Source organism: Limanda limanda, chromosome 20 (assembly GCF_963576545.1).
Source record: "Limanda limanda chromosome 20, fLimLim1.1, whole genome shotgun sequence".
NCBI classification, from domain to species: domain Eukaryota; kingdom Metazoa; phylum Chordata; class Actinopteri; order Pleuronectiformes; family Pleuronectidae; genus Limanda; species Limanda limanda.
In genome coordinates, this window is record NC_083655.1 from 4,684,745 (window position 1) to 4,700,793 (window position 16,049).

The 16,049-nt window shown below is 42.8% G+C and overlaps 1 protein-coding gene across 2 annotated transcripts in view; it reads left to right on the forward strand.

The window, feature by feature from the left end:
* atp8a2 (ATPase phospholipid transporting 8A2) overlaps positions 1–16,049 on the forward strand; it is a 47,298-nt gene that overhangs the window by 3,782 nt on the left and 27,467 nt on the right. For both annotated transcript variants that reach the window (XM_061093561.1, XM_061093562.1), the window contains exons 3-23: positions 275–374; positions 1,533–1,631; positions 1,731–1,776; positions 2,016–2,056; positions 4,074–4,147; positions 4,626–4,695; positions 5,084–5,211; positions 5,650–5,761; positions 6,161–6,329; positions 6,443–6,570; positions 6,661–6,738; positions 7,006–7,094; positions 7,322–7,366; positions 8,045–8,120; positions 8,232–8,420; positions 8,509–8,558; positions 8,655–8,724; positions 8,819–8,903; positions 9,227–9,366; positions 10,671–10,809; positions 12,407–12,471. In XM_061093561.1, the coding sequence (XP_060949544.1) occupies positions 275–374; positions 1,533–1,631; positions 1,731–1,776; positions 2,016–2,056; positions 4,074–4,147; positions 4,626–4,695; positions 5,084–5,211; positions 5,650–5,761; positions 6,161–6,329; positions 6,443–6,570; positions 6,661–6,738; positions 7,006–7,094; positions 7,322–7,366; positions 8,045–8,120; positions 8,232–8,420; positions 8,509–8,558; positions 8,655–8,724; positions 8,819–8,903; positions 9,227–9,366; positions 10,671–10,809; positions 12,407–12,471 (1,993 nt within the window). The remainder of the gene's footprint in view (positions 1–274; positions 375–1,532; positions 1,632–1,730; positions 1,777–2,015; positions 2,057–4,073; positions 4,148–4,625; positions 4,696–5,083; positions 5,212–5,649; positions 5,762–6,160; positions 6,330–6,442; positions 6,571–6,660; positions 6,739–7,005; positions 7,095–7,321; positions 7,367–8,044; positions 8,121–8,231; positions 8,421–8,508; positions 8,559–8,654; positions 8,725–8,818; positions 8,904–9,226; positions 9,367–10,670; positions 10,810–12,406; positions 12,472–16,049) is intronic.

The following is a 16,049-nucleotide window of genomic DNA, read 5'->3' on the forward strand; positions in this document are numbered from 1 at the left end:
TTTTGATGTGTCTGCAGCCCGCAATGGCTTCATTTGCCCTCTCCGAGCACAATTGAGTGTTTCTAATAGATTTTCAAGTGCTGCGATATTAAAACCCGATCGTAGTCAGCTGTTATTCGGCCTTTAAGTTAATGCTGCTTGAGCATATCAGGTTATAAAAAATCGTTACCACACAATTTACTCATGAAGTCCAGCTTTTACTAATGCACTTGCTGGCTCTGCCTCTGTCTGAATTTAAACATGATGTAAAGTCGCCTCTCTTCTTCTCCTGCAGCACCACCAAGTATGGGGTTCTCACCTTTCTGCCCCGGTTCCTCTATGAGCAGATCAGAAGGGCTGCCAATGCCTTCTTCCTGTTCATCGCACTCATGCAGGTAAACCACCACGCACACAACGCTAACAACACTGGGTTCCGCATGTCGGTTTGTCCTCGGTTTGATGCTGTGGCCCACACAGGCTTCAGAGTTTTTTAAAACATCCCAGCTGTCCCACACACCAAGCTATTCCTGCAATGCTGTGTTATAGATTTTTCAGAGATGTTCTCCAGATAAAAAAAGTAAAATTCAAATCCTGATTCTCATAAGATACGATGACTTTACAAAGGGTCACTTTACAGACTTGTGATAGCATTGATCCATCAATATGCAGTTAATCGATATTACTCATTTACTCGCTTGCTCAATTGAATAATGCATGTTGCAGGTATTGATCCTTTTCCCTCACAGCAAGTATATTCCAAACGCTGCTCTCAGACATGCACTTGAAATTAGGACATTTTCCTGAAACTTAACCTGCGAAAACCGTAAGAATACAAATATCTCAGGTTGCAAAAGAGGCGTAGTGCACCTACAAGATGCTGACAAAGATGTCGGCTTGGAAAGACACAGAAATTCGAGAGCTTTTAGTATAAAGGGCTTTTCGATCCGCGGTTAACGGATTTGCTTTTGGTAGTGCAATTAATGCGTCATGTCCCGCCTCCAGCCTTATCTACCCAGGTGCCACCCCTCGTCTGAGTGTTTTGGAAATGTTTATGTTTGTCTGACCCGAACAATCGCCTGCTGCAGAGTTTCAGAAAACGTCTGAACCCAATTTTCTGGACATTTTCTGGAGTTCATGTCTTACGACAGCTGTTAGAAACGTGAGGAGTTAAGATCACAAGAAAGTTGTGAGACGCTAAATCCCACAAAGTGCTGATCAGTGTTTAATATTTTTCTTTTTCACGGATGAAGGAGAAGAGGGTTTTTTCTTTTTCTTAAGGAAGTCACACTAGTTCTCATTGTGCTAACATGGCTCATCCTTGTGTGATTTGACATATGGGTGAGGTTAGGGTGTTGAAAACGTCATCTGTCTCAATAGCTGTGTTATCATCATCATCATCATCATTGTGAAAGCTGGAGCAGTTATTCAGAAAAGCTCCCGTGTATCTGCTTAATACACGTTCCTGTGATGATCCCTCGTGGCTGCCTCAGGCCACTCGACACTCGTTCTGTCGCCAGTGATTTCCGACCGCTTCCTCTCTTTCCTCTCATCAGCAAATCCCTGATGTATCACCGACCGGTCGCTACACCACGCTGGTCCCGCTCATCTTCATCCTCACCGTGGCCGGGATCAAGGAGATCATAGAGGACTATGTGAGTATCTGCAGCAGCCACGAGTTCGGTCAGTCTGAAGTAGGAAGGAGAGAGATGGTTCTCCTGAAAGCTAACGCACCTTCTTCTTCATCTTCACAGAAAAGACACAAAGCAGACAACACGGTCAACAATAAGAATACAACAGGTATCGTGTGTGTGTGTGTGTGTGTGTGTGCATCAGCTGTCTGCACTTTTCCATGAGTGTGCTTGTATCTATTTGTGGGGTTTTTGTTTTCCTTTCACGCCTGAGTGAATGGCTCCTGCCTGTCACTCACTGTAGCGCAGGCCACACGGCCCCAGACAAAAGTTTAGCTGCTATGAATACTGTATGAGAGCGGCTCTATAGGCTGACTGACTGATGGCTGTGTTGTCCTTGTCTCTCAGTGCTGCGGAGCGGAGCCTGGCAGACCGTCATCTGGAAACAGGTATCGCTAACAGCACCGACTTCATCCGTGTAGTTCTCTCACTCATCACCCCTCTGCTCTCTCTCTCTCTTTCTCACCCCCCTGCCCCTGTTCATTGAGCGAGTTCAAAAATATGCTAAGGACAAGGGATGGTGTACGTTAGAGCCTGACCGGTATGGATTTTCAGGGGCACATACAGATATTAGGGAGTAAAACAAATCCTAATACTTGGAAATAAATTCTGGCTCCATAGTGAAAAGATCTTCTCCACATTCAGTCTTCCTCGTTCAATCCAAACCGATCAGGGCACAAATTGCCAGTCAGAACTCTCCAAGCAATTCCTCAAAACAGTAAATGAACACGGCTCCCTAGATGGGAGGCGCCGTTTTATCGGTGGCACCAGAGCTCTGCAAGTACTGCCTGGAAACTGGAAATGAAAAGATTCGACCATGATTTCTAACAAACCCTTATGAATGTTTGATATCTTACAGTTTAAATCTAAACACAATTATAAATACTAAGAAAACACAATTACAACCAAATATATAGCCCTTAGGTTAAGAAAAGAAACATAAATAAAGATCTTTTTTGCATTATTTATTCTTCGAAATAAGTTTTTATATAATATTTAGAATTGGCCAACTGTACATTTATTTATTTTCCTAAATTATCATTTCAATGGGAAATAATGAAATGCTTCAAAAGCATGAATATGTAACACGATACATTATAAGAAAGTTTTATTAAATGTATAATATTTTGCAGCCAAACATGCAGCACTGATTAAAACTCAGGATAAACTCACACACCTCAGAGTGTGTGTTTCTCTTTGAATCTCACCTGGTGTGCAGGGATCACATGTGTCCGCTCTGTGGTCACTCTCTCCTCTCTGTTGGCTCAGCATCTGTCTACTTTGGCTCCTTCATAATAAAATGAAACCCTTCCAATGCATCTGCCAAAGTAAAAGACTCGGAGGAAAATGAACTCGGAGTGTAAGGTTCCTTCTCAAACATTGAGTGGGAGCTTTTCCTTGAATGTGCTCATTAACCGAGTCCAGCTGTGAACAGTCTCTGCTCCAACACATCAGATCAGATCAGATCTGAGTCCTTGTTATGTAGGTGACAACAGGGGGGAACCGGGAATTAGACCCATTTTTCTCCAGGGTCAGTGCAGGTGAAGAGATTTGCTCCATGCATCACGAACAGAGTTCACGTTGAAGAGAAGTAGTGATAACTTCCTTCCTTTATTATGAGCAACAGAACAAAACCCTTTGTGCTTCATACGCATGTTTAATTACATGGTGGAGAGTGAGTAGAATAGCGCTTATGGGAAGAGCCTGCTTCCCCGTCAGTAAAGCTGCAGTGAACATTACCCCTGATGCTGTTAGTCAGGCTTCTCTCCCCTGGTGTGTTCTGGGAAAACAAAACCAAGGCTGCAGCTCTCAGGAGACGGAGCAGCCTGCAGAACCGGGTTGATTCGTTTTTCGGCAGCTGGGATGTGGCACAGCGGCTGTGTCTGAGCTCGTGCGTTTGTCCTGACGATAACAACTCCATGGTTTCCCATTCCCCAAATTACTGATGTTATCATATACAGTAGCTCCATCTATGTAACGTGGAGCTTTGGCCTTAAAGCTTTACTTTTTGACTTTTTCTCAGATTTGCTTGTATTCAGAATGTTTTTCAGATTAAATATAGTTGAGCTGTGATGTCCTCATTTCTCTTCTGCTCTCCTCTTCCTCTTCTCTCTCTAATCCACATGCTTGTGACATCTCACTCTGTTTCTGTTACAGTCTCGTGAAAATAGTTGAAGCTCTGCACTGCTGAGCTCGCTGTCACTTTATCTCACGTCTCTCTATTGGCTGCCTCTTGGCTGGTCACTAACTAACTTGCTATTTTTGCCCCACCCTCCCCTTTCTCTCTTCCTCCCTCTTATCCCCCCCCCCCACCCTCCATCTATAATCCCCTCTTTCTCTTTCTCTTTCTCCCTCCTTTCTTTAAAATGAACTCCTGCTGTTGCACCTCTGCTTCCTGACCACAAGGTGGCAGTTGGAGACATAGTGAAGGTGACCAATGGCCAGCACCTTCCAGCTGACATGGTCATCGTGTCCTCCAGGTCAGACTCTGTGTGTTTGTGTGTCTGTTTATGTGTGTTCACGTTAACATCCTCCTAACAATTGCTGTGTTTTACATTACACTTTAAGGCTGCAACTAATGATTGTTATTAACATACACATTTTTGTTACGTTTGGGTTTAGTTAGTTATTTGATGTTTTTAAAAACGGGGTTAAGTGTCATGATTGAAAGCTGAGACCGACCTGTGATTGGTCAAGTTCACAAATTGACATACCAAATTTGAAATATGGCAGCATTCATTTCTAGAAAATTTTGGCTTCATTTCTGGAAAGTGGGTGGAAGTATAAATTGCGTTGTTCATCTTTAGACATGAGTATTCTACCAGTCTATGATTCTGTATCGGTCCATTTTCTGTTTGTTTTTTTATTAGTTGACTGATTATTTTGCACATAAAATGTAAATACAATAATGAGGAACATATTGTTGTATAACACTCCCCTCTGCCCCCCCCACCCCAGTGAGCCACAGGCCATGTGTTACACTGAGACCTCAAACCTGGACGGAGAAACCAACCTGAAGATCAGACAGGTACAACACCATTCAGATTCACAGTGCATGGATTCAGCCTGGAGTCAGTGAGGAACTTCTTCTCCTGTCTGATATCAATACTGTGTAAACACTGTAAACTTAATTATTAATACACCTCAATAATTGTCAAGGGAGTGACTAATCCACCTGAAGCGAAGTCTCTAATTTAGTTTTAATTAGAAAGTTTGTTTTAGAAACCTCTGATACATATTAAAGCAAGTGAAATGTGTCACACGTAAGATCTGATTTTGACTCGTCTCCTTGTCCGGTCTTCTGCAACTATTTTTTTTCTCCGTATTGTTCTTTGAAAGAAAGAAAGAACTTCTTTCTGATCATTACGTTTGAAAGTGAACGTTCCTTGACCTTCTCATGTGTAATGTTTCTCCAGGGTCTCTCGCTCACAGCCAGCTTTCAGACGCTGGAGGATTTGGTCACGCTGACCGGTCGTTTGGAGTGTGAAGGACCGAACCGACACCTGTACGACTTCACCGGCACGCTGCGGCTGGAGAACCACAAGTGAGACACACACACACACACACACACACACACACACACACACACACACACACACACACACACACACACACACACACACACACACACACACACACGTGTACAGTTGTTTCCCTTCGCACAAGTGGATGGAGAATCACAAATTGTCCAAGTGATAAATACAGAATCTAAATATTGTCTTTGTATGTGACAGATTTAGCTAAGAAAGAAGTATATAAAACTCATTGCACATCATAAATACAATAACAAAAACAGTAGAGGCAAAAATGCTTGACAATTGACTGAAAGAAAACATTTTATACATTTTTAACTATAGTAAATACACTTATTTCCTTCTGAGTGCAGATGCTTTATTCATAAAGCACCTGAACCATGCAGGCCACCCTGTATCTGCATTAATTCATAAAGTTTCCTGCTCATCATTTCTCTTTATGTCCTCAGTCCCGTTCCCCTGGGCCCAGACCAGGTGCTGCTGCGTGGCGCCCAGCTCAGGAACACCCAGTGGGTTGTGGGAATCATCGTCTACACCGGCCACGACTCCAAACTGATGCAGGTAAAACCCCAGTGTCTGGTCTGAACTCAGGAAACTGCCTGTGTGTTCTTCTTGAATCATAGAACCTTTTTTTTCTTTGTGAACTTTGTAGGATTAGTTCTGAGCTTTTAATCAGATGTAATTACTGGGAGCAAGTTTTGTTTTATCTTCACTTCCAGTGTTGGGATTGCTAATGCATTCCTTTGCTAAAACACTTAATGAAAAAAACTTGATGTATTCCATGTTTGTATTCACCTGTATGTCTGAAACATTCATTAAATAAAACAAAAGAGTTATCTTTTCTCTCTAGAGATATTATTATTAAAACTAGAGCCTGATTGATCCTTCGGTTGACCAATACAAAATTGGCCGATATGAACCTTTTGTGTTTCTCACTGGTTGTACTCACTGACCTTTCAGAATTCCACCAAGGCGCCACTGAAGCGCTCTAATGTGGAGCGAGTGACCAACATGCAGATCCTGGTTCTGTTTGGAATCCTGCTGGTCATGGCTCTGGTCAGTTCTGTTGGCGCTGCCATCTGGAACAGGGAACATACCGAGGAGGCCTGCTGGTACCTGTCCCGGCAAGGTGAGAACACACACCAACACACTTCACTTCCCAGCTCCTCACAGTCATTGAGAATCTGGATTAATACTCAGATTACAGGTCAATAAATGAGAGGTTATTGTGTCTTCGCGCAGGTGACATCTCCACGAACTTCGCATACAACCTGCTGACGTTCATCATCCTGTACAACAACCTGATCCCCATCAGCCTGCTGGTCACCCTGGAGGTGGTCAAGTTCACACAGGCTCTCTTCATCAACTGGGTATGAACCACTGTCACTGTTTAACATCTGATCGAATATTTGAACTAGCAATCAAACATTCATGATTTTCCCTTCTTGTGTTTTCCTCAGGACACGGAGATGTACTACGCAGAGACAGACACACCGGCCGTGGCTCGGACGTCCAATCTGAACGAGGAACTTGGCCAGGTCAGTTTCAAAAGGACATAATAATAATAATAAATCATCAATCAATCATACAAAGTGTGGTTAACCTGATAAAATGTGATGAAATGTGGCTAAATAAACAATTAGCAAGGTACAATGCAAATGTGAAAGATGATAGTGAAGAGACTATATACTGTATTTATATAATAAGATATGATTTTACAGAGCAATTATCATTACATGTGCACTCTCACTTAATCCAGACCTGTCAATATGTGCTGCGTTTGATTTCATTCCCTGTGTTTTCAGGTGAAGTATCTGTTTTCCGACAAGACGGGAACTCTGACCTGTAACGTCATGCACTTCAAGAAGTGTACGATTGCAGGAATAACATACGGGTCAGTCGCCTCTTTTATTAAACTACATTCTTACCTATTAGCTCTATCTGTAAGAACATGATTTCCTGTGCTGGACTGAACTCTAATCATAGTCACGGACTAACTTGTAAAAAAAACGACCTATTGTTAAAACAGCTGATCCAACTGCGGAATGTTCTCACAAATAAACTAATCCACTTCTCTGCTTATTCTGAACTTCTTCACCACAACCTCATTCATCCCTGCAGCCACTTTCCCGATCTCGACTGTGATCGCTCCATGGAGGACTTCAGGTAAGTCACCTCCTTCTCTTTTTCTTCTATACCTTTCCTTCATTTTAGACTCATTTAGATACAGCGTACATGCTTTGGTTAGAACAAAAGTGTAACTACACAGATCCAGTAAATTAATGGTCAAGTTTCTTCAGGTTTCTTTGAAGATTTATTATCGGTCCTGCCATATGAAATCTCTTAAAATAATAAACAATAAAATAAAAAAATCAAAGGCAAGGCCTCTTAGACCACATATGAATTTGTTTCATAAGTGTTTTTTACATAGAAGTTATTGCCTCCATTCTTTGTCTCCACGCCGACCCTGACCCATAATGCCCCTGTCCATCACTCTGTGACCCAGTAACCTTTCTTATCATAAGATAAAATAAGATCCCACATTCAAAGTGGACAAACAATGTAACCAAAACCACTAAAAGGTACCTTATTTATTCCTTTTTTAGCGTTTTTTAATTACATTTTTATTCACTTTTTAAAGCTTGATCGAAAAAATGACCTTGAATTCAAGACAGAAACGTAAACAAACATTTCAATGAAACTGTCATTGAGACAATTACACATAGACAAAGGCTTTGTTTATTTTATCCTGTAATGTCATTTGAACTCCACATATTTTAATAATATAAATGATTGTTTTTCTACACAGTACCTAACTCGTCTTGTATATTTTCTGTCTCTCAGCAATCTGCCTTCCAACGGCACTAACTCCACAGAGTTTGACGATCCGGCCCTCGTCCAGAACATTGAGAAGGACCACGTAAGTGTCTCCGAGGAGTTTCTCACAGCTCTTTTATTTGAAGTGGATTCTGCCAAATAAATCAACTGAGTCTGGCGTTAATAACTGTGTCTGCTCTGATTGTGTGTTCAGCCCACGTCGCCTCAGATCTGCGAGTTCCTGACGATGATGGCGGTGTGTCACACGGTGGTCCCGGAGAGAGAGGACGACCAGATCATCTACCAGGCCTCTTCTCCAGATGAGGGAGCTCTGGTCAAAGGGGCCAAAGGTCTCGGCTTCGTGTTCTCCGCACGGACGCCGCATTCCGTCATCATCGAAGCTGTAAGAGTGTATTTGTGTACTTTATTACAGTAAAACAGGCCTTTTCTCTAACGGGAGTAAAAAATAACAAATTTGGTTTGAATTTCAGAGAGGAAAAGAGATGAGCTATGAGCTGCTGAACGTCCTCGAGTTCTCCAGGTGATTCTCTCTTAAATGTTCCCCTCAGTCAGTAGATTCTCTAAATACAAGGCTGCAGTACGTTTTTTAAATCTGATCCCACTCTCTCCTTCACAGTAATCGCAAACGCATGTCTGTGGTGGTCAGGACCCCCGACGGGAAGCTCCGGCTCTACTGCAAAGGAGCTGTATGTCTACATCACTATCGTGTCTCCGCTCTATCATTCACGTGGCGTCTGTGTTTCAGTTCTCAAATCTGTCTTGTTGTGTGTTTTTTTGCAGGATAATGTCATTTTTGAACGTCTGACCGAGGCGTCCCAGTACAAAGAATTATCCATCGCTCATCTGGACACGTTTGCCACTGAAGGTAAGAGGAGTGGAGGAGAGAGTGGAAGAGTCTCCTGTTGACTAGATGCCTACATCATAATATTTTAGCCTATGTCTTTTTTTTAAAATAGAATACAAATATCTCAGGATAAAAAAAGATTTAACCTTACTTGAGCTCACTACAGTTTAATGTTTACATTACAAATGACATCACCATTGTCTCCGTGTTGCCTCCATTCTCTCTTAACTTTCCAAATGAATAAAAAAACATTGGACAGCTCACTCCCACTAAAATAACACAATCTTTTCCTGTGACCACGCTGATTGCTTGTCTCTCTCTCTCTCTCCTTCTGATCCTCTCAGGCCTGCGCACTCTGTGTTTCGCCTACGTGGACCTGGAGGAAGGCGCCTACCAGGAGTGGCTGAAGGAATACAACCGGGTCAGCACCGTGCTCAAGGACCGCGCTCAGAAACTGGAGGAGTGTTATGAACTTCTGGAAAAGGTAAACGCACCTTCTGTCTCGCTCTGGTGATGGGTATCTATCCAGTCTCAAAAAAGTCATTTAACCTTGTACAGTAGATTATGAGGGGGAGTAAAACAATCTGAGATTATCTTTATCCGCATGATATTCAAGGGGATGTCGTAGTGACAGTGACATGGGAAAAGGAGAGCACAAGTTCCCCTTGCTGATTATTTTGTGAAAACAAATCTTTTCTTTCTTCTGCTAACATCAGGATTGGCCCCTTTTTTTATATCTCTGATTAGCCGAGAGGTTTTCTGTGTTGGGCTGTTTCATTTTTTATTAGATTTCCTTCTGCAGCAGATTTAAAAGTGAATTGGAGAATTGATGGATTCATATGAAATTGGAGTAGAGAGATGAAAGAACATAAAACTCTTCTGTACACACACACACACACACACATGCACACACACTTCATATCTGCCAGCAGGGGGCAGAGTGTGTCCATCATGTCCTTAACTTAAACAACCCTGGTGTCACTTCATTATTCCACAAGTGCTTAACTTCCAATACACACTCAGAAGCTTATTCATGCTTTTAATTATCTATTTTCTTTCATCAAAGTAAAAACTCACATACTGGACTTTGCATCACATTTGATCACTAGGGAAATTGTATCTTGGTCGGTCAAGGACAACACTGATGTTGTGGTAACACCGATTTCTGAGTTATTCAGTAGAGAATGAAACTTATTGGTGGGAAAACCAAAGATCTGGAGGAGAGAGGGGAGGTGAGAAAAGTAAATGAAGGGTAGAAGAAAAAGAGGAAGCAGCAGAGGGAGGAGGGGGAGCTCAGACTGGGAGACCACAAGGGTAATTACCTGCGCCAGCCTGCCAAAAGCCCCATAAAACTGGAGTCAACAACACAGTAGTGTTAAGTTGTGTGTCTGCGCGAGTGTGTGTGTGTGTGTGTGTGCGCGCCTGAGTGTGTCTAATGAGGGTACATGTGCATTTAAATGCTGAACAAATTAAAGCGAGGGGGGGAAGGTAATGGGTTACTTCTTGGCACGAAGACACAGAGTTGGTACAGCGGCACCAGAATGAGCTCCCTCACCGGCCGAGCTCCCTCGCTCGCCCGCTCCCATCGCTCTCATCCTTAAATTAGATATGGATGATGTGTTGTTAAGAGAAGGAGTCTGGTGATGTGAAGCTGGAATAAGATTTGTTTTAAAGTTATTTCCTAGTTATTTTTTACTTATTCATCTAACGGCGTTTGTACCGTTTGTGCCACATTTTGTTGTTGTTGTTTGTTTGAATCCACAATTCTCTCTGTCACACCACCAACAGAACTTAATGCTGCTGGGCGCCACGGCCATAGAGGACCGTCTGCAGGCCGGCGTGCCAGAGACCATCGCCACTCTCATGAAGGCCGACATCAAGATCTGGGTCCTCACGGGAGACAAGCAGGAGACGGCCATCAACATAGGTGAGAGGAAAACCCGTCTAATAGCAACGCTGCAGGCAGAATATGAGATTAAATATCACGAGGACGGCGATGAGGGGAATCCAGAGATGGTGAGGAGGCCGCAGCTTGACGTGCAGCAGCAGAGGAAACTACGTGGAGTTAATTCGGTTAGAGCCAGAAGAATAGGAGGCATTGTGTGCGCCGTCAGATGCCAGACATGTCCTCCATCTCTGAGTGAAATGTGCCAGTGTCCCAGTGGCGGTCGGGACTTTTGATTTTCCGCTGGCAGACCTCGAGGAATCTGGTGTCAGATGATTGAAAAACTAAATCTTATGTGAAGACACGTGTCTTCAGTTTCACAAACCTGTGGATCAGTGGCTGATCTGAATCAGGGGCCACAATTTACTCCCAGGGGCCGGTTGTGTGTCCAGCATCCATACACAACTTCACTAGGGGGAATTATAACTAGGGTTGCAAAGGGGCGGAAAGTTTCCATGGGAAGTTTAGCTCGGGAATTTTGAACAAATTAAATGCTGAGCAATAAAAACAACAATCAAAACTCTATTTTCCCTCACTACCTGCTGTAGTGTGCAGGACTAGTCAGGTAAGGGCGGCTGTGGCTGAGGGGTAGAGTGGTCGTCCTCCAACCTGAAGGTCGGCGGTTTGATCCCCAGTCTGAACCATCTGCATGCCGAAGTGTCCTCGGGCAAGATGCTGAACCCTGAATGGTCCCCCATAGAATAACAAAGTGCTGCAAGTAGATGCACTGTAAGAATGTGTGTGTGAATGGGTGAATGTGAAACTGTACTGTAAAGCGCTTAGAGTGGTCATCATCACACTAGAAAAGCTCTATATAAATACAAATCCATTTACCATTTACCATAAGTTTCGATGATATCACTTGGGAAAATATATTAGCATGCTGATTGAAGATTGTTCATCTGTTCATCTAGCCTATTTCCATTCATTTATCAATCAATTGTAAAACAAGTTTACAGACGATTCCAATTGTTTGGCTAACTATTTATATCTCTGGCATTGCATTAGTGTTTTTTTACAAACTTTTTTCTCATCTTATTCTACAGAACAATGCCACGTGCACTATCTCATGTGTGGAGACATTTCACCCCATCCAATGTAGAAGGAAAGGCTGTGTACATTTGCAAATACTGTGCAAAGACCTATGTTAAGAATGACACAACGATGCAGAAGCATATAGTCAAGTGCCCAAAGTTTCCTCAGGGCTCAAATCAGCCTATGACACAACAAAATGTTTATATTTATGTCTGTATATGACAAGGTAAATACAGTTAGTATAAATTACCCACAAAATTTCCAGTTTATTCCCGTTAATTCCCGTTAATTCCCATGGAAAGTTTCCAACTTTGAATATTCCCGGAATTTTGCAACCCTAATTATAACTGAGGTGAATTAAACACAAAAAAGAAAAAGAAGCAGGAAATCTTGCAGTCTTCATTTTTTAAGTGAAATAACATCCTGAGTTGTGTATTTAGTTTATTGTGAGGCAGTTTTTCACTTGTGTTTTGGGTTTGAACAAATCGAATCCCCCCCCCACCCCCCCGTTCTCCTCCTTCCACTAACTTTGTCTGTTCCTCAGGTTACTCCTGTCGCCTGGTGACACACGGCATGTCCCTCGTCATCGTCAACGAGGACTCTCTGGATGTGAGTAGACCCTCCTCTTCCTCCTCTTCCTCCTCTTCCTCCTCTTCCTCCTCTTCCTCCTCTTCCTCCATCACGTCTCTCTGTACACTTTGTATCATATTTCTTTCTGGTGTGTGTTTGTGTGTTTACAGTAAAGGTGCGGGGAAGAAAGAGTGTGTTTGTGTGTGTTAGGTGGTGGGGGGGGGGGGTCTTAGGAGGGTTACCGTGGGAACTAAGGTGTGGTCCCCCCGGCAGATTGGTGGGTGGGGCTCATTGTGTGCGTACATCTGCAGGTAATTAAAGTCTCTGGTGTCCCGTCGGAGAAAGGGATGAAAAGAGACAAGCAGTGAACTGTCACGTCCCCCCCCCCTTCCCCCCCCCTCTCCCTCTCTTTCACATACAATCCACATACAGTACCCTCTCTCTCTCTCTCTCTCTGTGTTCTCACCCTCCCCGTGGCTCTCGGCCTAACCTCCTCAACGCTCACAGAATGTACAGACTGAGCGTTAAGTGTATTTATGTTCCTGTTCCAGATCTGAGACGTTCTTTATCTCCAGATTCGATTTATGCCCCAGTTATGTGTTCTCTCCGTTCAGGTTTCATGTGTGACTTTACCTAAACGCCTTGATTGCTGTCATGTGTCTCTGTGTCTCACACGCAGGCCCAGACTCCCACATGTGTGTTCACATACACGTGTAAACACACACACACACGCACACACACACACAATCAGTGTTTTCACTTTTACAGAGTTTGTTTATACGTGAGACGGGGGGAGATTATGGCTCATAAACTTTAAGCGTAGGAACTGTGTGTTTGTGTGTGTGTTTTGTTTATGGGTGCGTGTGTGTGTGTGCATGTTTGTTGGCCCAAGGTGTGTGTTAATCCCTGCCGTGGAGACGTCCATGTTTACATCCATCTTCCCCCTGCTTCATCCAAGTGGTTCTGCAGATGTTTGGGTGACATCAGAGACCTCGGTGAAGTTAACCCTGCATCATGTGTAAACGGATTTTTAATGTCGGTCATGATTCTAAATTTAACTGCACAACTGATGATCATCACGCCGTCTCATACTACGCCAACTTCTAGTTAAATTTTACCGTTTGTTTTACGTGTTTCACCGTGGTGTCTGAACGCTCCCAGACTCGCTGGTCAGAAGCCAGACGGCGTGCGAAGCCGTTTAGATGCAGAGGGGAGTGAGTCGGACAGGGGCGAGGGTAATAAGGTTCTGAGTAGGGTTTCAGAATTCCTGGAATATTCAAAGTTGGAAACTTTCCATGGGAATTAACGGGAATATACGGGAATAAACTGGAAATGTTGTGGGTAATTTATACTAACTGTATTTACCTTGTCATATACAGACATAAATATAAACATTTTGTTTTGTCATAGGCTGATTTGAGCCCTGAGGAAACTTTGGGCACTTGACTATATGCTTCTGCATCGTTGTGTCATTCTTAACATAGGTCTTTGCACAGTATTTGCAAATGTACACAGCCTTTCCTTCTACATTGGATGGGGTGAAATGTCTCCACACATGAGATAGTGCACGTGGCATTGTTCTGTAGAATAAGATGAGAAAAAAGTTTGTAAAAAAAACACTAATGCAATGCCAGAGATATAAATAGTTAACCAAACAAATATATATTTTACAATTGATGGATAAATGAATGGAAATAGGCTAGATGAACAGATGAACAATCCTCAATCAGCATGCTAATATATTTTCCCCAGTGATATCATGGAAACTTACCTGACTAGTCCTGCACACTACAGCAGGCCTCAATAGCCCTGCTGTAGAGTGAAGGATGCTGGGAGTTATCTGTGCATGTGATGGAAGAATGCACAGTGGAGGGTTGAAACTCAACGTGCAGCGTGTGCTGCATTCCATACATCTTTAAAATAGAGTTTTGAATGATGTTTTTATTGCTCAGTGTTTAATTTGCGTAGTTTTTTTTTTTTTTTCAAAATTCCCGAGCTAAACTTCCCATGGAAAGTTCCCGGAAATTTACCGGGAACTTACCGCCCCTTTGCAACCCTAGTTCTGAGAGTCGCCCATGTAATGAGCCCAAGTGGCTGAAAACCAATACAGTTAGCACCGTAAGTGGATCACTGATAACACGGTTTGGAAGGTTCTGATCACATGTCGGACTGAAGGAGTAAATAGTTCAAAGTGTAATTGCTGTCTGGTCGATACAGTCTGGCTCAGAGGAAACCGTAAAAGTAGATTACATCAAAACCCTTTCTGTCAGCCCCTCCTCCGTTTGTTTATTTCCTGCAAGTGAGTCCAATAGCACATACGCATATAAATAGTTTTTATCATGAGGTCTGAATCTTTTTTTACCGCCACACATACGGAACAAATTCTACAGCTCATATCTACAGTTCTTATCTTTATGTGTAATCTAAAATTAAATACAAGCGAAGGGCAATTGGAGTGGCTCTCAGGTAGCACATGGATTTGGCTCGGCCCAACTGTCCCTTTCATAAAACTACATTTAAATTAACTTAGTCCAGATTTTGAATTGGATTTGCACCAAAATTGCACACACTCATAAATATAATGTTCGACAGCTCCGGGGGGGGGGGAGGAGGGGTTGTGGTTCTGTCCTTTAGCTGACTCTGACTTTTCTGTGGAGAAGCACAAACACAAAGGGAAATTCCCCCCCCCCCCCTTTTTGGAATGAATAACTTTGTATAATAATAATAAGGTCGTAATTACTTCATCCATCTTGCTTTAAGAATTGTTTTGTACAGTTGTGTAATGTCTCTGTGTGTTGTAGTTTCCCCTCAAACAATAGAGATATGAGCTCGCTGTAATGAAAGTTCAAACAAGACTAATAACAGGACTGATAACACAATCATCCCGCTCGGTTCTATCACAGTTCACTCGTCTCAGCTGTGAACATTGTCTCTGTCTGTCGGTTGAGAGATAACACGGCGTAACGTTACTCGCTGAGAGACCACGTCGCTCCAATTATGGGGAAGTGTAAGTAATTCTTGTCAAACGAGACACAGGTCTTGAATCTGGAATCATTATGCTCCTAAAAAGTCTTGGATTTAACTTGAAATATGCAGCTGTGTTGCAGAAGAAGAATCTTTTTATTCGACAGTCTCGTGTTGACATTCAAATATGGGTCACGAGTCGTCGTTTTTCATGTGACAAGTTCATGATGTGCTGTCTGCTTTAGTGCCACCCACTTTCAAATGGGTGTGAATATTAAACAAGAAACACGAGACAGATAAACAAGATCACATAACCGCTGCAACTGGATTCAGATAGAAAAGAGGAGAAATAAAACCTGGTTCTCGTTTATACACAAAATACAGTGATGGCGTCCTGCAGGTTTTCAGACATTTGTCATATCAGATAACTGATATTCTCCTCTCAGGAAATAAAGTTCATCATATGGACAAATCTAGATTTACTTTGTGATATATGTGAATCTAGGAGCAGACCCGTGCTCTCTCTTTGAGATGCATGCTTCCTGCTCATGTGTGTCCGAGTCATGCGTGTCCATCAGGTTTCACAGAGCTCTGGTCCTGTCTGCTGGTCACTGTGGATGAAAGCGACACTTTCTTCTCTGCTTCACTTATCT